The following is a 26,939-nucleotide window of genomic DNA, read 5'->3' as shown; positions in this document are numbered from 1 at the left end:
ACATAATACTATAATCTTGGACCGAAAATACTAGGATACATTAAAAATTAAAAACCAAAACCAAAAGGAATAATAATATTAGAAATTAAAATAATAGCTGGAATCTCAATTTCACATCCATATATTGTGGCTGGATCTAACATCCAACCATTTTCCCACATATTCTATCATTTGTTTCCCTTCATTTCTTTTCCAAATTATCATGCACACACATACACACAAATATATATATATATATATATATATATATATATATATATATATATATATCATGGCTTAGAACTGCAAATAGTATCCAAGAAAGGAGAGGAGGGAGGCACCAAGGAATGGACCAAGAGCAGCAACGCCGCCTTTGGGTGCCAGAGCTGGGGCGGGGACGATTGCAGGAGCTTCGGCCTTGTCGTGACCGGCGTGAGCCATTGCAGTGCTAATAGAGGTCACGACGAGGAGGACGACACATGCAACCTTCTTCTTCTCCATAATTAAACTTTTGCAGTGTAAAGAAAGGGAATTTTAGTGAAATATGCCTTTGCCCAAGGAAAATAGGTTTGGACTGAGAATGTTTTATAAATGGGATGATCACTTTGTCGAGAAATCATTGAGTGATCTAGGACTACGTCATTTATGATTCTAATTATTTGATATATAAATAATTCTATATTTTAAAGTTATTTATGTGTCACATAAGTCACATAATTAATAGTTGGAATCATAAAAAACATGAATCATCTCATACTATCTAATAATTTTTCACTTTGCCATCTAGTTGTTTTTATTTATTTATTGGGTGGTGATGCTTTATTATTTTTCGAGCTGGTTATAATTATGTGGTTGAATTTCATTTTAAATAGGAAAAAAAGATGCAATTTTTGTTAGGACTAAGAGAAAAAAAAAATCTTGACCATAATTGGACTCCTGCGGTATGTTAATTATTGATGGTGTTGTGATATTTTCCTTTTTTTGTTTATTTTTTCCGAGTAGTAATTTTGGTATATGGTTTTTTACTTCATTTTTTGGTGGATCTATATGCTTCTCTACTAATTTTATGAAATAAGATTTTGGTTTGATGCTCAAATGGGGACCAAATAAATTGAGGTAGGTGCGTATCCTAAGGAAGTCCCCAATGATACAACAGGAACTTCTCGAACGTGTAGAGGCTACAGAACGTGCAAGGGTGAAAACTCTAACCCAAGAGGAGAGAAAGAAAACCAAAAGAAAGAAGAAAAAAAAGATAATTATCGGTGTGAAAAACTCATTTGGAGAGACTCGTACTTACAGGATAGGAAAGAACCATATGAGCATTTTAATAATTAATAACAGTGAAAGTGGTAATTGAAATGTAATATCAGTAATTAATCAAACAATCAAATGATTGGAGATAGAAAATGGAAAATCCCATGATTTTTTAAATTAGATCCAATAAAAAAACTCATTAAAGTAGGGATTTTTGGATAAGCATTTTTTAATTCAAAATAATTCTTAAAAAGAATTTTAATTAAATAAAATGTAAAAGGATTGTAGGGTCACACACATGTGAAGAATCAATGAATTTACACTACAACAAGCCCACATGGCTCAAGTTCATGCACACAAGATTTTCATCTCTTGCTAACCATTTTAAAAGTTCATATCACAAATGATATATAAACACTTGAGTCAAAACTATCCTAAACAATATGAGACTTAATCTTTTGTGATATCCTTCAAACTACAACAATATACAATATTGTATGGCATAAAGTGACATCTTTTAAAAAAGATAAAGTTCACAAATTATCTCATTAATTTGATTAGGAGGAAATAAACCCTTTAGTTAGGAACACTTAAATGACCTAGTTTAATTTGATTTGGTTTAATTTAAGAAATAAAAGTTGAAATTAATTTGTCTAGTTTTGGTTGAAATAAATCCAAATAAAATATTATTTAATCAATTTATTTTCTGATTTTTTATTGGAATGGCCTTGGTTTACTTATAAACACCTTCTTAGCTTCACTCAGTAGTACTTAATTATAATAAGTTTAGGTATGCATGAAATCTCCTCTCAAAAAAAGTATACATAGAATCAACCATTTTGGATTAGGCCACAATCTAGAACTAGTAGCAAAATATAGGAATGCAATCTTTTATCCTCTACACATGATTCCTTAATACCTAAAGATTGATACTTGTAATGACCTTTTTTGCAACTTTATTTTTTTTTAATAAAACAACAAATTTGTTTAACTTGCCGAAATGCCGGTTAAAGTTTGATTTCAAAAACTGTAAATTTGCATAATCTATTTTTTTTAACTATCTTGTGATAAAGGGAACATAGTTTAAAAGAATAGTTTTGAAGATAATCATTCCCATATATAATACATAGTTAATAAACAACAGTAATGAATGATCATATGTCATCTAGTAAATAAATATCACGATAACATAAATACTAGTGCTAAAAGAATGGTGTCCAAAGCCTTATGAAGTTACCACTACAGACGGAAGATATAAAGTACAAGTAAATCAACAACCGAAAAACATAACTGCAATATCTAAGCTACCCTCCCCTAAAATACATCAAGAAAGACAAAACCTAGATAGAGCAATTAACTATCCCTATACTACTCCGACTGAGCAAAAGCAAGATCAGTGCTAACCCTACCCCAAGATAGCTCCAAGAAGTCCCCGAGGAATATCCTTGAGAGGATTCCACACAGGAGTCCTCCTCCGTCGCATCCTCTGTGTCATCTTCCTTAATTAAAATCACAAATGGGGCATCTCTGCTGGCCCTTGTTGAGGCTAAGGCCAAGTGTTGTGCAACTGGGATACGATTTGAAGATGACAATAGATAAGAAGACGAAGGCAGATCAAAAGACGATGCGGGAGAAGTAGGGGGAACATACATGTACTTGGGAGTATGAGCATTAACGAGGATGAATGGCAATGGTATCTCAATAGGTGGTACAACAGGCAGTGCACCAATGGGCAAAAGAGAAAGTACGACATCACCAAAAAAAGCTATCTTGGTCAGTGCCATGATGATGAGCCAGTGCCCACCACCAGTCCTAATGGTGAGATGAAACAATGGGTCCCTCTGCGTCTCCATCTTTAGTTGAAAGACAAAAAGGTTATTCTTTTCCCTTCTTCCCTCATGAATCCCTCCCCTTCTCAGGTTATTTTTTTCCCTGCTTATGGAAATACAACGAAATCAAGATTCTGTTGTACAGTTTGTACAATGGAAATCATGATTCCCTTTTTTTTTTTTTTTGGTTTTCTAGAAACATTCAGTCTCCCTTACTGAATGTTTCTCATAAGGTCTTTGCAGAGATCGGCAAGCCTGATAAAGTGGCATTGACTGCAATGCTTGCAGGGTATGCCATGCATGGGCAAGGGAAAGAAGCAATAGAGTTCTTTCAAAGGACTGTATTGGAAGGTATGAAGCCTGATCATGTTACTTTTGCTCTGTTAAGTGCTTGTAGCCACTCAGGGCTTGTCAAGGAAGGAAAGTACTACTTTCAAATTATGTCTGATATTTACGGAGTTAAACCCCAATTGGATCACTATTAATGTATGGTTGATCTTCTTGGCCACCATGGTCTACTCATTGATGCTTATCTAATGATAAAGGATATGCCATTGGAGCCAAATTGTGGGGACTTTAGGGTGCCCTTCTTGGTGCTTGTAGGGTTTATCGTAACATCAATCTTGGGAAGGAAGCTGCAGAGAATTTGATTGCATTAAATCCTTCAGACCCTAGAAACTATATCATGCTTTCCAACATATATTCTGCTGCAGGTCTGTGGAGTGATGCATCAAAAGTGAGAGCTTTAATGAAGACTAAAGTTTATACTAGAAATGCTAGATGCAGTTTTATTGCGCATGGAAAAAAAATCTGTTGTTTTGTGGTGGATGATTATTCTCACCCTGACTCAGACAAAATACACAAGAAGCTGGAAGAGATTATGAGAAAAATTCAAGAGGTTGGTTTTGTGTCTGAAACTGAATCCATTCTCCATGATGTTGATGAAGAGGTCAAAACAGATATGATTAACAAGCATAGTGAGAAGATAGCACTTGCATTTGGACTTTTGGTTAGTAATGCTGATATGCCATTAGTTATAATAAAAAATCTCCAAATAAGCCAGGATTGCCTCAACACTGCAAAATTTGTCTCGCTGATAGAGAAGTGTACAATCACTATCCGAGATTCAAAGCGATTTCACCATTTTTCAGATGCATCATGCTCTTGTGGTGATTATTGGTAGTGATCTCTGAAGGAGTTTGGAGTTGCAGGAATGATATTGTCATTGGTCGTAACTCATATGAGCAACTAGGTGATAAACTTGATTCTATATTATGAGCATAATTCCATCTATATATTCATATTCAGTTCTTCCTTCTAACCTAAATGTGCTTCCATTTTGTAAGTTGCCTACCCAATACTAAATGAGAAACCAACTTGAAACCTTTTAAATCTAATTCATTTTCTATTTGGTAAATTATAAATTAAAAACACTCGGGTTAATTAATCATCACATTCCCTTGGTTTTTCTTTTCTTTTCTCTCTGACTGTTGCTTACCCAATACTAAATGAGAAACCAACTTGAAAGCTTTTAAATCTAATTCATTTTCTGTTTGGTAAATTATGAATTAAAAACACTAGTATTAATCATCACATTCCCTTGATTTTTCTTTTCTTTTCATGCTGACTGTTTTATGGCCTGCTTTTATATGTTGTTACAATTTCAAATCTATATCGAAGTTTCACATCTTTCAGAGAAAGTCATGGAAGAGGAAGTGATGAAATCTCAACTTTGTCATGAGTTATCCTTTGTAGATTATTTATGAGAAACAAACTTTGCCAAGGATATGACATTTCTTTGCCTGGAAAATGGCATACAAAAATCAATTTTCTTTCCTATTTATAAAGATTCATAATATTTTGCAGAGAGTTACATGGTTTTCAGACTTCAAAGCAACACTTTGATTCTGGCGGAATTGTGAAGAATTAATGTATGCACAGAGGTATTTCATTTTTTTTAAAGTTATGTGATTCTATTTCCTCTTCTTTTTCTCTCATTTCATCTACAGATCTCTCTTTATTCCTAAGAAATAAAAGGCTTGTGGTGGCAAAATGCAAGGCTGATGGAATAGTTTTAACTTCTAAATGGTGTAAATAACCAAAGATAAATTTCTTTTCACCATTTCGAGAAGTTTTAGTAGTTAATATAACCACAAACAGCTATAAAGCTTGAAGTTAATGTGTAGAAAAACAGTTTAGAGAAGTGGAGAAACCGGTTTGTACAACACCGTAGTGGCTAGAGGCCTAGAGTAAATTGAAAATTGATAATGTATTGACTTTAGAGTTTAGACATATATTTTAAAATAGTATGCTATATTCCCCATAAGAATAGGATTACTTATGAGTTTTAATTGGAAATCTGTTCAGTATTTTCTTGATTATCTGCCCACCTTCCCCAACCGAGGAATTAAAATGTAGCATAGTGCATATCTGGAACGTTTATACTTGCCTTTGCTTATGCTAATAGTTTACTGCTGATATACCTTTATCTATCATCTGATCTTACTAAATATTTAAAATACAAGCCAATTTATATGCAGTTCCAAACAAAACGGGAAGATGCCTGATGCTGTTTAGCCTACTGGACCTAACTTGTTAAAGCCTTGAGAAAAATAAGTATCCTCATATTTTAGTACATCAGAGGTTATCTTTGCCCATTTTATGATCAGGATATGTAAACTTTAAACTGTGATGTTTGTAATTTGTTATACAGAATAGATTCTCTCGTGTGAGATTTTCATATGACAAAAATATGTGAAGAGATAGACACAGACACCATGTCAAAATATATGGGACCTTATTTAAGTTTCTTGAATTTATCTTTCTCTTCAGTCTTCACATGACCTTGTCATGTAAAAATCTCACATGAGAGGATTCATTTCGCTTTGTTATGCATGTAATTGTTCTGTCTCAGTTCTTGACAAACGAACAATACTAAGCATAAAAAAATTGACAGATGGCAGTAGTTGGATAAGTTAGAGTTGATGGAGCTACTCACTTACCTTTGCGTTGATAACAATGTCAACTTATTATGGCAAAAGAATTCTGGTTAATAATTATTTTCCTCAATAATTTTTGCAGAATGTCAGTGCAGCAGTTGAACCACAAGCAGAAAGTACTCACAATCATCTTCAGTTTAGAACTGTGGAGGGCCAACAAACAGAATATCCATGGAACGGACTCTGAGCTGTGGCCTTATGGCTACAAATATGAAGTTTGACTCAAATTACTGCTGTTTTTGGCTCTTTATTCCAAAGCATTCTTGTCCTTTCTTTCAATTTTTCCATTTGTATGAACTAGTAAAACATGAAAAATGTTGGGATAGGTAGTCAAATTTGTACAGCAATTTACATCCTGCTTTACTTAGTCCTTATATTGCCTTATTAGCAGTTAGGAATAGATAATTTGACTGTGCATTATAGTACAAGTAGATAACCATAAGTATTGATGAAAAAAAAACCAAATTTGTTGTTTTCTACTAATCCATGTACATACGTAATTTGTTTGGCATAGTTATAACTTTTTCATTTTAGCTCTACATTTTTGTCCATGCATATATGTGTATATATGGTTATGCAGCAAAGTAACTGATAAACTTTATTAAATATGTTAGTTTTCATAGAAAAAGATTCGTACAAAATTAGTACCTAATGGATGGATGTCCCGACTGAATCTGGATATGATGAATTATTCGCTAGGGTTCAGAGGGGGGTGGTACTTATCATCTAAGAATTGAAGCTATTTGGATAGTTTTGAAGAGAAAGTTATTTATTATATGATCATACGCCAACTTTTTGTTGCATCCATTTATTGTTTTACGTTGCTTTGGAGAATATAATATAAGGCATTGGTTGTAGGGAAAGATTATTGTTCAAGGTTTCCCCATTTTCTTTTTTTATATTTTATTCTGAAGATTTCAATTCTATTTATAATTCAATTTCGTGCTTCCATTAATGAAAACACATCCGGCTATTTCTTTTTACTATCATTTTTTTGTTTAGATATCAAACAGTTTACAGTTATCCAATAGAGATTCAAGCACTTTTTTCATGACTTTGTGTTATGCACACTATTACACATGTTTTAACAACATTTTTTTATTCTAAAACATTTAGTAAAAATTGTTGGTAACATTTAAAATGTGTTGTCAAATATGGAAAAATGTTACTAATTTTTGTGGCATTTTATCAAATGTTGTAGTATAACTCATGTTGCTAAAACCTTTAGCAATATGGTTTATACACAACATTTGATAAAATATCACGAAAAAAATAATAACATTTATTCATGTTCACTAATATTTTTTAAATGTTATCAAAAGTTTTTAACAAAATTTTTACTTAAGTGCTAGGCCAAAAAATGTTGTTAAAGATCACATGTGAATTAGTGGCAATTGCTTAAGCAAGATGTTGAATGTGATTAGTTCATAGAATAAATTATCAATGGCTTACATGCCTTAGGCATTTGAGAAGTTATTTTTTATTAGATTTGTCGCAAAGAGTACTCTCGTATTAAAATCGACAAGTTTAACATTAGAAGAATGACATTAAACTTGTTGACGGCAGGATGTGAATACTCTTTTGTTTTGAAGTAATATACGTCTTCCTTGATTTGTTTCAAATCAAACCAAAAATAACTTCTGAGATAATAACTTAAAGTATGCTTGCATTGAGCAAATTTTTCAATTAACTCATTGCATTCAACATCTTACTTAAGCAATTGCAAGGAACATCTTAAAGCCATGAAGAAAATGTGCTTGAATCTCAATTGATAACCATATATAAATAACTTGATATGACATAAAAATGTGAAAGTAAAAAGTATTGAAACAAGATGTGTTTTTGGAAGCACAAAATTGAATTGTACTTGATTTATAAATAGGACTAAAACAATAATGTTTTCCTATTACTAATTCCTCATTACATTATCTATAAGCAATATAAGACAATAAATGAATGCAACATTCTGGAATCTGATCATCATTAACTTTCTCACCAAAACTATCTTAACTAGAATTTGTGCTAATTAAGCATGGAAATATAACCAAGGATTAAAGGCTCATAGCTTCTCAGAGTATGCAAGCTTCTCAGAGTATGCAAGGCAGTTATTCAAAATTAAAAAAAAATGTAACACCAAATATTTAAAGAAAATGTTTATTTTAAAGTCATAAGAACACTAGGCGTGTACATGGATTCATGCATATGTAGGTCCAGTAGGGACACATGATAAAACTTTTCTAATTAAATTGTGTGAAAAAACGTGTGTGTTACGCTAATTATGCATCATTAGTTATATGTTAAGATCAAGAATCTTTCTTTCATAGATCAAGAATCTTTTGTAACTAAAATATGTTCGAAGATTATATGAATGCTTCTTTCTTTAAAAATTTATCAATTAACTCAGAGAAAAAATAGTACTAGTAGCAAATGGATCTCTAGTTTGAATTTTGATATGATTAATTTGGGTGTGTGCTACGCATGAAGTATGAGAAATTTAAGGAATGAGGGGCACAAGAATTTCCTCACGGCTGCATGGTGTGGAAGGAAAACTTGGTAGTGGATTCATCTGCTGGTTGGGTGCAACTCGCAACACAGTTACAAGGCCCATGTAGGGGTATGTATAAACTACTTCGGTAAAAAAAACTCGAACCGTAACTTCATCGAATTGATTTTGAACTGTTTTAAAATGTTTTGATTTTAAAATGTTTTGATTTTATATTTAAATAGTCAAATTAATTTAGAAACAAATTTAAAATTGAATTAATTTTAAAAAATTGGTTCTGAACTAATTTTTAACTTATTTTAAATTGGTTCAATAGTCGAATCAGTTTCGAATTAATTTTTGAATTCTTTTTTTTCAAATAAAAAATAATATTAAAATGTAAACCAATTTAATTGACCGAACTGATTTTATAGAAACAATTTTATTAACATAACTCGTTTTATAAGACAATACAGTTATTTTTTCTTGAACTAGTTGAAAAAATAATCAATTCATCCGATCCGATTCAATCAGAACTTTTTTTTTTTTTTTTAAAGTTTAAGGTTCTTACTGAGTTTAGTGTCGAAGTAGGCTTTCAAGGAATTTTATTGAGATCAAACGAGCTTGTGGTTTGTGACTCTTTTTCTTTCTCTTTTTTTTGGGTAGGTCTTAATTTGGATATATATCGTGAAAGGGTGAATAATTAATCAAGGGAGCAATATATAACGGTGCACTTTGACGTATTACGGGGTAGAGTACTAGACTTAGTTATAAAATGGAGCAATATATAACATCGCATTCCTCAAGAAGTGTCAAGTGAGTAGGACGCCGATGGAAGAGCCTGGAGAATTTTCTGTTCGTTTTTTTTTTTTTTGACAAAGATTGCAAGCACGCATAGTTCAAGATTCTTATTTTCCATGGTTAGGCAAAAGAAGTTGTGGACGTGGATTCATGCATATTTGGCTCCAGCAGGTACACATGATAAAACTTTTCTAATTAAATTGTGTGGGAAAAAAAAAACCAACGTGTGTGTTACACTAATTATCCATCATTAGTTATATGCTAAGATCAAGAATCTTTCTTTCATGGATCAAGAATCTTTATAATTAAAATGCGAATTCTTTCTTTCAAAATTTATCAATTAATTTAGAGAAAAAAACTGTACCAGTAGGAAATGGATCTCTGGGTTGAATTTCGATATGATTAATTTAGGTTCGTTTGTTATGCATGCAGCATGAGAAATTTAAGGAATGAGGGACAGAAGAATTTCCTCACGGCTGCATGGTGTGAAAGGAAAAGTTCATAATCGATTCATGGTCGTTGGGTGCAAATCGCAACACGGTTACAAGGTACGTATCACGGCCTCGATCATTGTGTTCATGGATTTTATGGTGATGAATTGCTAGGGTTCTGAGGGTGGCCAAGGTGAGTCCAAGAGGGTTAGTCTTGGCATGCAAGGCAGAGAAACTATTCTTGAGAGGGGTGTGCGTGAGGTGAAGCAAGAAACATTAACTGATTCTGAGGGTCCTAGCCGTTGAATCAATAACATAGATCAAGAATTAGAAGATCACTTTTTCTAGAGGGATTCATTTTGATTAGACTATTGACCCCAATGAGAGATTGTAGAAAGAAAAATTAAAAGAAGAGAGACAAAATAATTGATGTGATAAATATATGATTTGACAAAAATTGAAGAGGGATAGAGAGAAAAATGGAATAAAAGTGAGATAGATGAGAAGACAGAGTTTTACCATGTTTCTGGAGGGACTTGGCAAGGATGACATGATGCATGAAAACTAAGTCCAAAGAATTGTCCAGGGTTTTTGAAGTCATAAGAACCCTAAGCTGTGTCTTTTTTTCTATTTTTAGTTGATCTTTTCTTATATTGTGTTGATCAGCTCCAGCAAATTTCGTTAGATATTAATACTCTGTCTCTCTCTCTCCCCTTCGCCTTTAGTAAGGATCTCTTCTTTTTTCTTTTTTTTACTGTGAGATGTTAATATGTACCTCAATTGCTCCCTCAATAACCCTCCCATGATATCCATATTGCGACCCAGAAACTGAAGATAACTAGAGCTACAGATCGAGAGAAAGAGGACACATACACCATCAAGAAACAACTTTGAAAAGCCTAGATGGACACCGTCAAAAGTCAAATCAGTAAGAACATTTAACTTCTCAAGGAACCATCTTTCTTTTCTTCTCTATATGGTTCTTGATGTTAATTAGAGTGTTTAATTACTGATATGTCGTTGTCCTTGTAAGCCCAAAGAAACAATTGGTATACATTTTAATTAATAATTTTTATGTTGTTACTTTTTCTTTCTCTTTTGCTCTATTGTTTACTATTGTTTCACTTGATTAATTTTTGTCTGAAGTGAGATGTAGTGTCTATAATCCCAGATGATAGATGGAGGTGTTGACGCCAAAAGGGTGGTGGCAGCAGAGGAGGTGGAGACGGCGGTGTCGCGACTTCATTACTATGGTTTAATCAATGTTCTTGTTTCTTGCGGCTTCATTACTATGGTTTAATCAATGTTCTTGTTTCTTGTAGGAAAGGTTTGAACTTTGGATTTTGCTTACACAGAGAGAAGGAGTGGTGCGGCAGATCAAGAATCAGGTAAATGACTTGAATCTAACTTTAATTATTAATGATCATATGAGTTAAAGATTATGAATTTCTAAACCAAGTCTAGGACTATCTTAGCTTTTTATACTATATTCTCAAGCTATATTTGTTTCTTTTTATATGTGACCATGGGGAGACTTAGAAGTGTCAAATGCTTACGAAGGGAGAAGAGCCTCTTGAATTGAGGAGATCACGTAAACTTTTCTCAGGTATACACTACACACATTGTAATTTTTTAACTTCCCAAGGATATTTAGTAAGGGTGGAAAAATTTAAGTGTGTATAATCCCAGGTGAGAAAAAATTTACATTGTTCGGGTTACATACTCTAACTATGTGTATTTGTGTTCTACAATCAAGAATTAATCTTTCTATCAAAGATAATCAGGAATCTATGTAATTTAAATGCGTTTTCCGAGAATATGCATCCTTCTTCCAAAAACTGAAAGTGAAGACAACTAAACGCAGAGAGAAAGAACCTTTAATACCATGAAGCTCGTTTGGTCTCCAGAATCAGCCTTGAAATCCTACATCGAAACTGTTAAATCAGTAAGAACCTTTAACATCATGAATCACATAATTAATAATTTTCTTTCTTTAGCTTCTTCATTTAATTTGGAGTCATAAAAACACTAGGTGTGTGCTTAATTCGGTTATGTTCGACAAGTTATTTCAATTAATTTTTAATTTTTTTATTAGCTAAAACAACTTGTTTAATTATTCAGTAAACAAGTATTTTTACGTGACTTCTACCGTTCATTGTAATGCTACTTGAAATAGTATTTTTTAAAGTATTAGTGCTTCCAAAGCTTCTAGTTTTTTAAATTTTATTATCTTTTTATCCTTCAAATATTTATTCAATTTCTTTATTTTCTTTTTTAAATACTCCCATATAAAATCCAATTTTTGAATTCATCAAGATTAAGAGAAGTGATTAATTTAATTAATAACAATAAATTCATCTTAAATTTATAATTTTTTTCAAAACTATCATTGTAATTAATATTTCTTTCTCTTCTAATTGGTTGACAATATATTATCTCTCTTCTTTGAATTAAGGGTATTTTTAGTCTTAAAATAACTAATGCAAGGCACATTATAGTTTGTGTCATGTAAAAAAGAATAAATATCATTTTAAACTTGGATCTTATAGATAGGAACAGAAGGAGTATGTCAATTTTTTCATATTTTTTATTTTCCACTTACTTCAATGAGTGATTTTATTAAATATTTGTAATTTAATAAGTTAGCTTAAAAAAAATATTTCTAACTTATTAACTTCTGGTTAGTTTTCCAACTTGCTCTCTTTGTAGCTTCTTACTAACTTTAATTTCCCATTAATATAAATTTATTTCACATTTTAAAGAAAATAATAAATGATAATTTCACTGTTTTTAAAAATACCTAAAAACATAAAATAAAACTAAAATAATAATTTCTATTAATTAATTGAAAATAGAAACAGATAAGAAAATCGTAAACCTGAAACTATTAATATATATGTGTGTCAATTTCAGCTTTATATATATTATATATCTCATATCTGGGATGACTAAGGAAAATGAGAAAAAGACATACATAATTACATACCGACGGTGGGTGTTTTTATAAAACGATGTAATCTATAAGTTTTGCACTTATGCTTTGTTTATTGAATGCATGCTCAAAACGATGTATGGTTCTTGATGTTAATTACATACTGATATGACGTTGTCCATGTAAGTTTTTAAAGTTGTACGTGTACATTAAGCCCAAAGAAACAATCGTTATACATTTTAATTAATAATAGATATAGATCCTAAAAATCAAATGTGGTTTTTATGTCTGTGGAATTTAGATTGAATCTAACACAAAAGTAGCATTGACCAGAGATTAAGAAAGTAAACTGCTACTAATAATTTTTCCAAGTTAAAGGGTTACCTAGTTCCTTAGACATCCTAATTATAGGAATTGGCATTAGTTGAGGGTGCTTAGTGATTAAACAGTGTCCATGTAAGCTTTTAAGGACTGTTTCTGGAGACCAAGCTTAACAGTGTAAGTGTCTCTTTTCTCTCTTTCTCTGTGTGTGTTAGAATGTGGATATTAGTTGGTAATGTTGTTCTAATGAATGATTATGGATATATATAAGCGGTTTGAGAGGCATTGACTTTAATTTGGCTCACTCAATTTGCACGTATTTTTTTATCCTTGAAAATAATTAATTTACATCTAACTTATGTTTTATTACTGATTTGTTAGTTGTTGTCCAGAGTATCTTCAGTGGCCAGAGACTATCCTATAACTGATTTCTTTTCATAATTTTTTCGTTGTTTTTATTCTTGCCTATGTTATAAGAATTGTTATTAAAAAATGTACCTAAGAGTATTATTACACTAATTGATGAAATTAACTGGAGATGATTAATTCAATATCCTTCTCTGTCTTCACTTCTTATTTAATTTTATTCCATATAGTACTTATGCATATTGTGCAGACATCACAGCCTATTAAAAATATATTTCTGTGTAAAACAAAAATTTAAGAAGCCATGGTTGAAGCATCATATTCAAATTCGTGAAGTAAGTAGAGAGGAAACAAGGTTCTGAAAACAAAAATATGTTGTTATGCTTTTTCTCTTCTCTGATAACTGAAAGTTTTGTGCTTCCTTGCCTTCAATTGGTTTTGCTTTTCAGTTTGGTATACTAACAGTAACACGTATGGCATGTTTTGTGGGAGAAAACTCATTTTTCACATAACCATATGCCTTGGTGTTTGGAACACTTGTTTTTGGTTATAAAAGTTTTGATTTTTAATAGGCTTGCTTGAAAAAAATTCCAGCTGAGAATGTGTTCTCCTTCTTGGTTTCAATGTACAAGAGGTGGCAGCTGAGGCCACAACATTCTGGTACGTATCAATTTTAAAGTACATCCCTTGATTCTCTTCACATGTTTTCTTCATTTCTTTCATCCTAAATATACTTGATAACATTGCAGGTGTTCTGTCACTCTTCTTTTGATGGCCAAGAAACACAATTGCTCCCTCAATAACCCTCACATGATATCCATATCGCGACCCAGAAACTGATGATAACTAGACCCACAGATCGAGAGAAAGAGGACACATACACCATCAAGAAACAACTTTGAAAAGCCTACATAGACACCGTCAAAAGTCAAATCAGTAAGAACATTTAACTTCTCAAGGAACCATCTTTCTTTTCTTCTTTGTATGGTTCTTGATGTTAATTAGGGTGTTTAATTACTGATATGACGTTGTACATGTAAGCTTTTAAAGCTGTACGTGTACATTAAGCCCAAATAAACAATTGGTATACATTTTAATTAAAAAAATTTATGGTGTTACTTTTTCTTTCTCTTTTGCTCTATTGTTTCACTTGATTAATTTTTGTCTGAAGTGAGATGTACGTGTGTATAATCCCATATGATAGATGGAGGTGTTGACGCCAAAAGGGTGGTGGCAGCAGAGGAGGTGGAGACGGCGGTATCGCGGCTTCATTACTAATCAATGTTGTTGTTTCTTGTAGGAAGGGTTTGAACTTTGGATATTGCTTACACAGAGAAAAGGAGTGGTGCAGCAGATCAAGAATCAGGTAAATGACTTGAATCTAACTTTAATTATTAATGATAATGAGTTAAAGATTATGAATTTCTTAACCAAGTCTAGGACTATCTTAGCTTTTTATATTGTATTCTCAAGCTATATTTGTTTCTTTTTATATATGAATTTCTTAACCAACTTCAAAACTTAGAAGTGTCAAATGCTTACGAAGGGAGAAGAGCCTCTTGAATTGAGGAGATCACGTAAACTTTTCTCAGGTATACACTACACACATTGTAATTTTTTAACTTCCCAAGGACATTTAGTAAGGGTGGAAAATTTTAAGTGTGTATAATCCCAGGTGAGAAAAAAATTTACATTGTTCGTGTTACATACTCTAACTATGTGTATTTGTGTTCTACAATCAAGAATTAATCTTTCTATCAAAGATAATCAGGAATCTATGTAATTTAAATGCATTTTTCGGGAATATGCATCCTTCTTCAAAAAACTGAAAGTGAAGACAACTAAACACAGAGAGAAAGAACCTTTAACACCATGAAGCTCGTTTGGTCTCCAGAATCAGCCTTGAAATCCTACGTCGACACTGTTAAATCAGTAAGAACCTTTAACATCATGAATCACATAATTAATAATTTTCTTTCTTTAGCTTCTTCATTTAGTTTTATTCTTTCTTTATCACTTTCTTTTCCTCTTGATATGCACAAATGATATATACGTAATTTGTTTGCCATTGTTATAACTTTAGCCTTTTAGATATATTTTCTTGTCCTTGCACGTGTATACATGGTTATGCAACAAAGTAATTGATATACTTTAGTAAATATGTTAGTTTTCACAGAAAATATTCGTACCAAATATCCAATGGATAAGTGGGATATGGATGTCTCCATTGAATATGTATATGAATTATTCACTAGGGTTCTAAGGGAGCGTGATGCTACCATCTGAGAAGCTATTTGGATAGTTTTAAACAGAAAGTTAGTTATGATCAAATGTCCATTTGTTGTTGCATACATTTATTGTTTTACATTGCTTAGAGAATATATAAGACACTTGTTGTATGAAAAGATTATTGTTCTAGGTCTAGGTTTCACCAGTTTCTTATACCTAAATAAAATTGTGAAGAGTTCAATCCTATTTATAAATCAACAATAATCCAATTTTGTGCTTCCATTAATGAAAACACATTCAGTATTTCAAGTATCAAGTTGTTTACAGTTCTCCAATTGAGATTCAAGCAATCTTGATGTTGAATGCAGGGATTCATAAAACAAATTGTCATACTTTTGCATGCCTTAAGTTCTCAGCTGAGAAGTTATTTTTGGTCAGATTTAAAGCAACTTAACTACATATGTCACCTTAAAACAGAACAGTACTCATCTATTGCTATTACTATTGCGGTGCAACAAATTTAATGTTAGAAGAATGACATTAAACTTGTTGTGTATAGTATTTGAGTACTCTTCTATTTTGAAGCAATATAAGTGGTTAAGTTGTTTCGAATCCAACCAAAAATAGTTTAGCTTAAGGCATGCAATTGTTTTGTTCTATTAATTCATTGCATTCAACATTTTGCCTAAGCAATTGCATGGAACACCTTAAATCCATGAAGAAAAGTGTTTGAATCTCAATTAGATAACCATTAGACAACTTGATATGACATAAAAAAATATGAAAATAACAAGTATTGAAACAGTATATGTTTTTGGAAACACAAAATTGGATTTTTCTTAATTTATAAATTGGATTTGAACTTTCACAATAATAATCTAAGAAACTGGAGAAATCTAAAACTAAATCAATAATCTTTTCCGATGGCTAAAGTCTAATTATATCATCTAAGCAAATATAAAACAATAAATGAATGCAACAAGATGTTGGCATTTAATAAAAATTATAAATTTCTTAACCAAGATTATGAATTTCTTAACAGTATGCAACAATGTGTGTTTTAAAATTTTATTATCTTTTTATCCTTCAAATATTTATTCAATTTCTTTATTATCTTTTTTAAATACTCCCATATAAAATCCAATGTTTGAATTCATCAAGATTAAGAGAAGTGATTAATTTAATTAATAACAATAAATTTATTTTAAATTTATATTTTTTTTCAAATCTATCATTGTAATTAATATTTCTTTCTCTTCTAATTGTTTGACAATATATTCTCTCTCTTCTTTGAATTAAGGGTATTTTTAGTCTTAAAATAACTAATGCAAGGCACATTGTAGTTTGTGTCTTGTAAAAAAGAATAAATATCATTTTAAACTTGGATCTTATAAATAGGAAAAAAAAGAGAATGTCAATTTTGTCATTTTTATTTTCCAGTCACTTCAATGACTGATTTTATTAAATATTTATAATTTAATAAGCTAGCTTAAAAAATTTCTTTCTAGCTTATTAACTTCTGGTTAGTTTTCCAACTTGCTCTCTTCTTACTAACTTTAATTTCCCATTAATATAAATTTATTTCACATTTTAAAGAAAATAATAAATGATAATTTCACTGTTTCTAAAAATACCTAAAAACATAAAATAAAACTAAAATAATAATTTCTATTAATTAATTGAAAATAGAAACAGATAAGAAAATCCTAAACTGAAGCTATTAATATATATATGTGTGTCAATTTAGGCTTGATGTTATGGTTCTTGATGTATGGTTCTTGATGTTAATTACATACTATATGACGTTGTCCAGGTAAGCTTTTAAAGCTGTACTTGTACATTAAGCCCAAAGAAACAATTGGTATACATTTTAATTAATAATTTCTATGGTATTAGAGTTTTTGTTACTTTTTCTTTCTCTTTTGGTCTATTGTTTAACTTGATGTTGCTAATTAATGCTAACATAGAGAGGAGTGGTACAGCATGTAGCATCAACTACTTGAGAGGGTCCCGTCCTAGCCGTTGGATCAAGAATCAGGAGAATAGTACCTTTTGAGAGTAATTTATTTTGTTTATATATGCTGCTTTTATATATGTATATAGGACTATCTTAGGTTTATATATTCTCAAGCTATATTTGTTTCTTTTTATATATGACCATGGGGAGATCTAGAAGTGTCAGATGCGTACGTAGGAAGAAGAGCCTGTTTTATTAAGGAGACCACGTAAACTTTTCACAGGTATACACTACACACATTGTAATTTTTTTTTCTTTATCTTTTGTATTGATTTAGAGGGAGATTAATTGCAATATATTCTTAATTTCCATGGTTAGGCAAAGAATGTCCAGGCCATGGATTCTAGCATCTCTCTAGTAGGTACACATATCATAAAACCTTTTAAACATTAAATTGTGTGAAAAAATTTACAACATGTGTGTACGTTACATACACTAATTTTGCGTATTTGTGTTATAAAATCAAAAATTAATCTTTCTTTGAAAGAAAATCAAGAATCTATGTAATTAAAATACCTTGTTACAGGAACATGAATCCTTGTTTGGTCAAAAACCGAAAGTAAAGATAACTAAAAGCAGGCAGAGAGAAAGAAGACTTACACGCACACACTATGAAGTTCGTTTGATCAGCCTTAAAATCCTACATCGACACTCTTAAATCAGTAAGAACCTTTGTCACCATGAATCATCAAACACATGATTAATAATTTTCTTTCTTTAGCTTTTTCATTGTCTTTTCGCTTCTTTATCACTTTCTTTTCCTCTTGATATGCTTATACAGTTAAAATTCTATAAATTAATAATGTCAAGATCGGAGAAATTTATTAATTTAGAGAGTTATTAATTTATCGATAAATTAATAATTATTAATTTAAAGAGTTTTTAAGTAATTATATATATATATATATATATATATATATATATATATATTATGTCAATCTTCCCACACAACTTATGAGTGAGATTGGTTTTTTAAGATTTTTCAAAAATTTTAAATTTAAATTATTTTTATTATAAATATGCTATTATTATCAAATTTAAATTAAATCATATTTTATTCTATTATAAATTACAACATTTTTAATTATATTAAGTTATTAGTATTATTGTTGTTGCTATTATTTATTCTACTTTTTTTTAATCCAAACTAAGTCATATTCTACTTGTAGTTCTATCAACTAGTATTATTTTTAAAATATTATTCTTCTAATTATATTATAATCTTTAAATTTAAATTAAATCATATTTTATTTTTATATTAATTTGATCCGTTAAAATCAATAAAGTAATTTAAATTTACATAGTTGAATAATTGTAGTAAAAATTTACTTAGCCCGTGCATGTGCAAGGTTAAAATGTTAGTTCCAAATATGTTTTTTTTTCTTTCAAAATTGAGATAAATATTGAGGGCATGTTGAACGCACGTAAATATAATTTCCTGCGAAATATAATTTCGTTTAGTTTGTTACTTTGTTTTCCTGCGAAGTTTTCAAAATTCATTATTTTTATGTATAAGTTGCTGATTTTGAGAAATCAATTAATATACATTCCGTATTTAATTATAAGATTTTCTTCAGAAATTCATTAATTCATTTTTATTAGATATTTTAATTTATAATGTATTATTTATTTTGTCTCCTAAACACTCTTCCTTAGTTATTTTTTTTCTAAAAATTAATGAAAAATAATAATTTTAGAATAATAATACAAATAATTGGCATATAAGATATAAATTAGTTAAAATATCATAATCCATGTGCTATGATGGATCCACCACCCTCATCAAATGTTTTAAAAAAAATGATGGTCCACCACGAACCTAAGCTAGACGCATTAGACCTTGTTCCTCTACTCGAAATGGATATATATCCTTTATTCTATTTTATTATGATATATAAGAAACATCGCCTATTTATTGGATAATGAATAAAAAATAGGCAAATATTTTAATTAAAAACTATTATTTATGATTTTGTTCATAGTTAGGCGTTAGATTAGGTTTTGTACAAATAGGCTGGGGTTGACTTGTTTACTATAAAGGTCAAACTCAAGTTTTTTAAAAAAAATTAGATAAAAAGGCCAAAGTCAAACTATAAAAAAAACTTGTTAAACTAAGTAATAATAATAATAACTATTATCTATACAATTTTTATGGCATCATGAACGATGAAATGAAGTGACATAAAGTGTTTAGAGAGTTCACTTGCATGCGTAAAATTTTCAAAAAGAAAAAAGATTCAAATTAAAAGGATAATGCAACCAGATTAATAATTCCAAAGAAAAGAATGTTTTGTAAAGACATTTTCAGATAATTTAAATATTTTTATTTGGCTATATTAATATAAATTATCTCTAATCCATATAATTTTTAATATTATGCTCTTTTTTCATTTTCTTTTGATATACTTTGTGTTTTAATAACTTGAATTTAATATGATTTTGTTTACCAATTATTTTTGGATTTGTACATTACGAAATTTTATAAGTTTCTTTTTTAGTTAGTATTTCATTAGATTTTAAAACAATTAATTAGTTAAAGACGTTTTTAAACAGACTTTTAAATAGGCTCGTAGGTCAAATCATACTTTTATATAAGTCGAACCAGCCTTTAAAAAAAAATTTATGATAGATAATGAATCTAGCTTAAGCCTTACTTATTCAATTCAAGCCGAGCTCAACCCTAGTAAAATTTGACTTGACTCATTTCCACCCTTAATTCCGACCATGTATAGTTTGGGTTATATGAAGCCTAACCATGCTATACATTTTAAAACATTATAAATTAATTTGTATGTCACTATATCATATGGTACAAGATTATTAGACTACTACCTTGACATTGTACGTCAAGAATTGTGATGCAATCCTCTGATATAAATAGAGTTCCCACTTCCCATACATTTTAGATATAATTTATAAAATTAAATATTTTTTTATTCTTGTAACTTAACATTTTTTTTCATTTTTTTGTTTTAATTATTATAAAATATGTTTATTTTTTTAAAATCACTTTAAATAATATTTTTATTATTATTCAAAATTTTATCTAAAGGATCTTGAGGATGAAAAAAAACATATTTTACAAATAATAAAACAAAAAAATTATAAAAACATTAAATTGTATGAGTGAATGAAAAAAAAAGCATGTAATCCTAATTTGCATTAACTGAAAAATGTATTTTTTTTTCACTTCCTTTAATAAGATTTTCGGTAAGTAAAATAAATGAAAAGTACTCAAAGAAGATTAATGTTGAGCGTGGGTTCACAACATATATTGTCCGTACGTGAGAAGGTGTTTTGTATGACCGAAAGTGTAAAAATTAATTACGAGAGTAAAAATGTACTTAAAGAAAAGACAACAATGATTTACAAAATTAATGTGATGAACACTACATGATTAATATTTTAGTCTGAAAGCATCCAAGAATCTCTCTAATGGTGGTTCATTCCTAGGCCCGTCCCTTTGCTATCTTTCTAGCTAGCTGGTACAAACTAAACTATTTATTATCATCACGTGAATTCATTGTGGGAAATTACTAATAACTATTCGAAAACAATTCCTAGCTTCTAGCTTCTGTCAAAGCTCTAATTTTTATTTTTCTTAGTTTAATATCTGTCTTTTTTTTTAGGAAGTTAATTTAATATCCGTCCAGTGATATTTAAACAGGTAGATTCGTATAAATTTGTGTGAAGACTATTTTGTACCTGTTTTGTACCATATAGGTAATATAGCATTTGGGTTTAATTGTTTTTTTGGTAAAAGTTTTACATGGGGCATGGGGCATGGGGCTGCTGCAATTATCGTGTATCATACTTTGCAAAAGGCTTATGCATCCTTTTCTTCTCCTATGTACATTTTATGCCCACCCTAATCCTCTCATAAAGTTGTAACAAAAAACAAGACTATTATTAGAGATTTCACAAAGGAAAGATTCTACTATAAAAGATACCCGTCAAACATTTTACTAGAAATTAGTGATGAACAAAATTAATTGATATTTTTATATTAATAATATGATAATAAAAAAAGTAACATAATTTAAATAGAGGTAGCATACATGTCCGTAGCATTTCAAACAATGCAGTGTTATTACTCAGTTCCATCCTTATTCTTTTACAAAGAGGACATATATAATTTATGTTTGGTTGAGTGTTAATAAAATTAATTTTAAAATAATGTGATTTATGTTTAAATATTTTTATTATAAAAAAATTAAGTATAAAACTCAGTAAAGAATTTTAAATTCAATAAAAAAATTATTTAAAATTATTTTAACTTAAAATTAATTCTAAATCTTTTTTTAATATAAAACTAAACATGTAAACTTATTTTTTTTCCAAAATATAAATTCAATTAATTTTTTAACATGAAACAAAGCACACCATAACATAAGGGGAGGAACAAACAATAATAAACATTGGTGTGGCCAGTGAGAGGAGGGTTGTAAACTTGTAATTGCTTAGAGTGATTGGATCATGATCCATACTGAACAGGCTTGTCTTCAATCAATCGGTCATGGCATTGGAAAGTGCAGGATCAATTCACATGCATAGAGGGCCACTTAGAATGTGAATGCCAGAGTAGGAATTGGGGGAGGGGTCCACGAATTCATTTTTGCTAGGGAAATGATTGGACCAAATTTATGGTATGTCTTTGGTAGAGTAAAGGCATGCACTATAGTGGGGGTATTAAAAAATTTATAATACTTACATATGATGTTTAAGGAAGAGTTAATAATCACTTAGTAGTGCATTCTCCTTTTTAAATGTGCATTCAATATCTCTGCTTTTTATTATCTTACATGTTACACGGATTTAAATGGCATAAAGACCTGGCTCGTAGTTAATGCTTATGGGAAGGGATGAGGTACAGCACCATGTGCCCCCCAAGTGGTAGTTGAGCTGCATTATTGCTCCCCCATCTGGGTATTCCAATCCTTCTATAAGGATCTAAAATGGCAAAACAGGGAGAACTTGGAAAATGAAAGCAAATGTGAGAAATTAACTAAAAAATTAAAAAAAGGGACAAACTTTTATTGATAGTATTATTTATGTACTCTACTTTGATTTTCATTAATCCATATCTTTAACATGATTTGTTTGGTTAAATCTTATAGTATTAACTTATCAAGACCCTAACCTAAAAGTAAAGCCTCTTGTATCACAAAAGAAGTTTTTTAAAAAAGAGGACAGATATAGATACAGATCCCTTTGCTCAAATACGTATACTCTTCTCAGTAAAATGCAATTTAAATTTAATATTCCTTTCTCTAGAGCGCTAGACTATCAAAATAAAATGATTCATTGTTGATTAAAATTATTGAAAACTAAGAGAAAGTCATTAAATAAAAACTAAAACACCCTCAAAAAATTATATTTTTTTAATGAATTCCAACCACTAATAAAAAGTTATATAAAAAAATGTGAAATATTGTTAACATTTTTCTCAAAATAATGATTAATGTTTTAGTCTTTCATCTTATTCGAAGTTATTGAGCATAAAATCTCACACTTAAGCTAATTAAGTACTCTCCCCCTTTCAAATTATATGATATTTAAAATTTTGACATATATATTAAAAATATAATTAATTTATAAAATTTTAAAGAAAATATTAGGAGTAATCTTTTAATGACTCGTTTATTCTTGTTATATACTATTTTCACTCAGCATTGATTAAAATTAATATTAAAAAATATTTCATATAACATTAATTTTATAAAATGACATATTTTAAAATATATATTTTTAAAAACGTCATATAATTTATAACAGATATAATACATCAAATCAAATTAATTAATAAATCATTTGTTATGTATCAGTTTGGAAAATTTGTATTTCCCGGGTACGTATATTTTTGCACTTAAAATATTCAAACCATAAGAAAATATCTACTGCAAAACTACACATCCACCTCAAGTGGTTCTCATCTTAAAGACCCAGAATGTCTCGTGCATTAATTAGTTCATCTTTTAACTGCCACAACGTAGTTGCATACAATGATAATTGAATAATCTAATTAAGCGCACATGTAACTTTTGCATGTGACTATATATATAAATCAAACCCTTAACATTCACAAAAAATAAAAAATAAAACCCTTAAAATTAGTAAAGGAAGAACAGTAATGAAATCATTATCCATATATCTTCTTTTACATTATACTAGTAAAACAAGGAAGCTCACATGCAGCACAGGAATAATTTTCAAATAAGCTTGACCTCCCACACAAACATGAATTCCTTCCTTGAAACCCTTGTCTTGTCGTGCACGTGCACGCAGATGCCTATGCCCTCACTTCTTTTCCTTTCTCTCTTTCAACTTTCTCACTAAAACGTTATATTACACTTACACCACTTAACAACAAAATAAAATAAAATTATTACACCACACCTTGTAAACAAATCGGGTATCTATCCGGGTACGCATTCGGATCCCGGGTCACCCACTATAACTAGCAAGTCTTCAAGGGGTTCCCACACAAGCAATCATTGCTAGTAAACGACGACGCTTCGAGGTGATCGAAGGGTGCTCCGAGAGGAATGGATCCACACAAATGGTTATGGCTAAGATCCAAATGCCCGATAAACTTAGCCGAAGCCAACGAAGAGGGTACCCGACCCTTTAAATTATTGAAAGACAAATCCAAAGCCATGAAATACGAGTGTGACCCGAACACGTCGGGTATGGACCCTTCAAACCCGTTTCGACTAAGGTTCAAAATGCCCATACCCCCATTACTCAACAAACTCGAAGGAATTAAGCCCTCTAAAGAGTTACTATCCAAATTCAGTGTGGATAGAACCGGCATTGTCCCGAGTTCGAACGGGACAGAACCGGATAACCGGTTTGCGGATAAGTCTAAGTCCGCAAGCCGGTAAATCTTGGAGACAGAAACTGGTATTTTACCGGTTAGCTGGTTCCGGCTCAGCAACATGCGGCTCAGCATGCCCAGATTCCCGAAGTCTTCCGGAATCTCGCCGCAGAGCTGATTATTGCTGAGGTCCAGGTGTTTGAGTGAGCCCAGCTGGGTGATGGACGCTGGAATTTTGCCGCTTAGGGCGTTGTCGGCCAGGTTCAGGACGGTTAGACGTGAGAGTTTCCCCACGTCGGCCGGGATCTCGCCGGAGAGCTTGTTCCCTATGAGGTCGAGGATGCGGAGGGAGGGAAGCGCGGTGACGCAGGTGGGGATCTCCCCGGCAATGTCTTTCCAATCAGCGACGACGAGGGTGGTGAGGGTGTCGATGCCGCAGATCGCCTCTGAGAGTTTTCCGGTCATGTAGCCGGAGCGACCGGCTTTCTCGAAGATGGGGTCTTCGGACTCCCCGCGGAGGTTGATGTCGGTGACACGGCCGGTGGTGGCGTCGCAGCTGATGCCGTACCAGTCGAGGCAGCAGTTGGAGCCCGTCCACGAGTTGAAGAGGCCAAGGTAGGGCTCGCTCAGCGCCTTCCGGAAGGCCAGCAGCGCCGCCCTATCCGATGGCGAGCAACCGCTCACGGCGGAGCACACAACGGCGAGAATGGCCGTCGCTAATAAGAGGAACGAGTGCCAAGCCATTGAGTGAGAGAGAGTGTTTAACTATTTCAGTGCATGTTTGTACGAGTTGTTATATATAGGTGTTGAGTGACCAAATTGCCCCTTGAATGGTGCTGTTATTACAGTCGGTGGTGACTCGGTGTGGTTTTGTGAGTGTTTGTTTCATACTTTTTCACTGTTATTAGGCACATGCCATTGCTAGGGGTATGACATGGTGGGGCTAAGCTTCATGAGCTGACGGTTCGTTTGTTTTGTGTAAATTAGGGTTTTATTTACTTGCATTTTATTAAGAAAAATTGATGTTTTTTAGAAAAGTTATCTTGAAGGATTCGGGTTAATGGTTTTTGGTTTAGGAATGGTATTTAAAAGAATTGATTTTGGTTAAATATTAAATGAAAATAATACTTTAAAAAATTAATTAATTATTTGTATATGTTTAAAAAAAGAGAAATTGATTTATCTCAAGCGTAACTTTTTAAGATATATAATGATTATTTATTACAAATATTAAATCTTAAAAAAAATGAGAAATAAATCTAAAAGTTTCATAGTTATTCTTGTTAGTGAATGTTTCTAAAAATGTTGTGAATAACATTTGTTGTTAAAAAAATAAAAAGCTCTAAGAAATTTAATTTTATAATCTAGATTGTAACTTAATTATCATCGTGTTCTTTTTTTGGTAAGACACCATGTTGATTTCATGTAACAGTACTACACATTGGCTTTTTAGAGAAACCGAGAAAGTACTCCTTATAATGTGTTTATGTTTGTTAATGCACTAGGATTTGTTACTTTACTTAGAATCATCATCAACAATGCTTTTTGACAGAGTGATGAAAAAATTGTATCTACCCGCGGGACCATTTTGTATTAATAAAGGTGATATATATAGAAATTAGATAAATATTAGTGTGAGGCACAGTTAAATTTAGAGGGAGAATTTTTTGGATTATGTCAAAAAAAATTATAATTGATAATTTTATTAATTTTTTATATTATTGGAAAAAAAACTAAAATCAATTCAAATGGTTATGGCTGAATAATACACGGTCAATAACTATCTTTTATATAATATATGATTAAAACATACAATAATTTATTGGCAAAAGAACGTACAATGACCAATTTCTAAAGAAAATCATCGATAGGGATCAAAGAATTAATTTTTAACCAGGTCATTGTCATGTATTAGCCACGTCAATCTCTATTTTTATTTAAAATTAATTTTTTTCAAAATTATATTAAAGTATGTTTAAACGACAAAAAAAAACACACACACATGTATAAACAAGGACATTTTCAAAAAAGTTTTTTCGGTACATGTTTACAAAGTAATTAGAGCAAGTCAATTTTGATTGAGGTGGAGGGTATTAGAGTCGGAATGATTAGGCATTTTAGTAATCATTTTGCAAGAGGATCAAATGGATGCTCAGATGCATCAATTTGATGGGTTGGCAAGGGGGTAGGGGGATTGAAGTAGAATGTTGGATGGTGGTATGCATGGCATGCTGTGGTCAGAGCTATTTGGATTGCCAGAAATGGTATGATTTTTAAAGATCAGAATTTATAGGGTCACGAAATCCTTGAACAGGTGAAGGTCAACAGGTGGAAGTGGCTAAAGCTAGGCTAAGAAGAAATGATTTTTTATTCTCTCTGACTTGATGATGAATCCAGTTGAGTGTATTCGGAAAACATCTAGGTGAAGCCGTGGTACTTGTTGGAGATGGGTGTTGTTGTGCAATTTTATGTAAATGTTGGT

At 31.1% G+C, this 26,939-nt stretch overlaps 2 protein-coding genes and 1 long non-coding RNA gene across 5 annotated transcripts; 2 read left to right on the top strand and 1 right to left on the bottom strand.

Annotated features, from left to right (window-relative positions):
- Positions 1–2,497: 2,497 nt before the first annotated feature.
- On the top strand, positions 2,498–6,589 carry LOC114423030 (pentatricopeptide repeat-containing protein At5g40410, mitochondrial-like). 3 transcript variants are annotated; one of them, XM_028389631.1, is made up of 5 exons: positions 2,498–3,107; positions 3,306–3,413; positions 3,776–4,314; positions 4,929–5,005; positions 5,603–6,589. In XM_028389631.1, exons 1-3 carry the CDS (start codon positions 3,065–3,067, stop codon positions 4,243–4,245), a joined length of 621 nt encoding a protein of 206 aa, XP_028245432.1. In that variant the 5' UTR covers positions 2,498–3,064; the 3' UTR covers positions 4,246–4,314; positions 4,929–5,005; positions 5,603–6,589. The 3 variants fall into 3 exon arrangements, 1 of the variants encoding a protein (XP_028245432.1); XR_003668784.1 differs by having other exon boundaries at positions 2,500–3,107; positions 3,351–3,413; XR_003668783.1 differs by having other exon boundaries at positions 2,501–3,107; positions 3,351–4,314.
- Positions 6,590–17,366: 10,777 nt separating this feature from the next.
- Positions 17,367–18,396, top strand: LOC114422946. Its single transcript, XR_003668770.1, has 3 exons — positions 17,367–17,863; positions 17,959–18,001; positions 18,167–18,396. It is a non-coding gene; the product is annotated as an uncharacterized LOC114422946 (long non-coding RNA).
- A 5,279-nt stretch (positions 18,397–23,675) lies between these two features.
- On the bottom strand, positions 23,676–25,238 carry LOC114421993 (DNA damage-repair/toleration protein DRT100-like). The gene has a single exon (XM_028388152.1). It carries the CDS (start codon positions 25,199–25,201, stop codon positions 24,098–24,100), a length of 1,104 nt encoding a protein of 367 aa, XP_028243953.1. The 5' UTR covers positions 25,202–25,238; the 3' UTR covers positions 23,676–24,097.
- Between the last annotated feature and the right edge of the window lie 1,701 nt (positions 25,239–26,939).

The sequence above is a fragment of the Glycine soja genome, chromosome 8, assembly GCF_004193775.1.
Source record: "Glycine soja cultivar W05 chromosome 8, ASM419377v2, whole genome shotgun sequence".
In the NCBI taxonomy this organism is placed as follows: domain Eukaryota; kingdom Viridiplantae; phylum Streptophyta; class Magnoliopsida; order Fabales; family Fabaceae; genus Glycine; species Glycine soja.
Note: the sequence above shows the minus strand (reverse complement) of the source record. Positions and strands in the feature narration are given on the sequence as shown.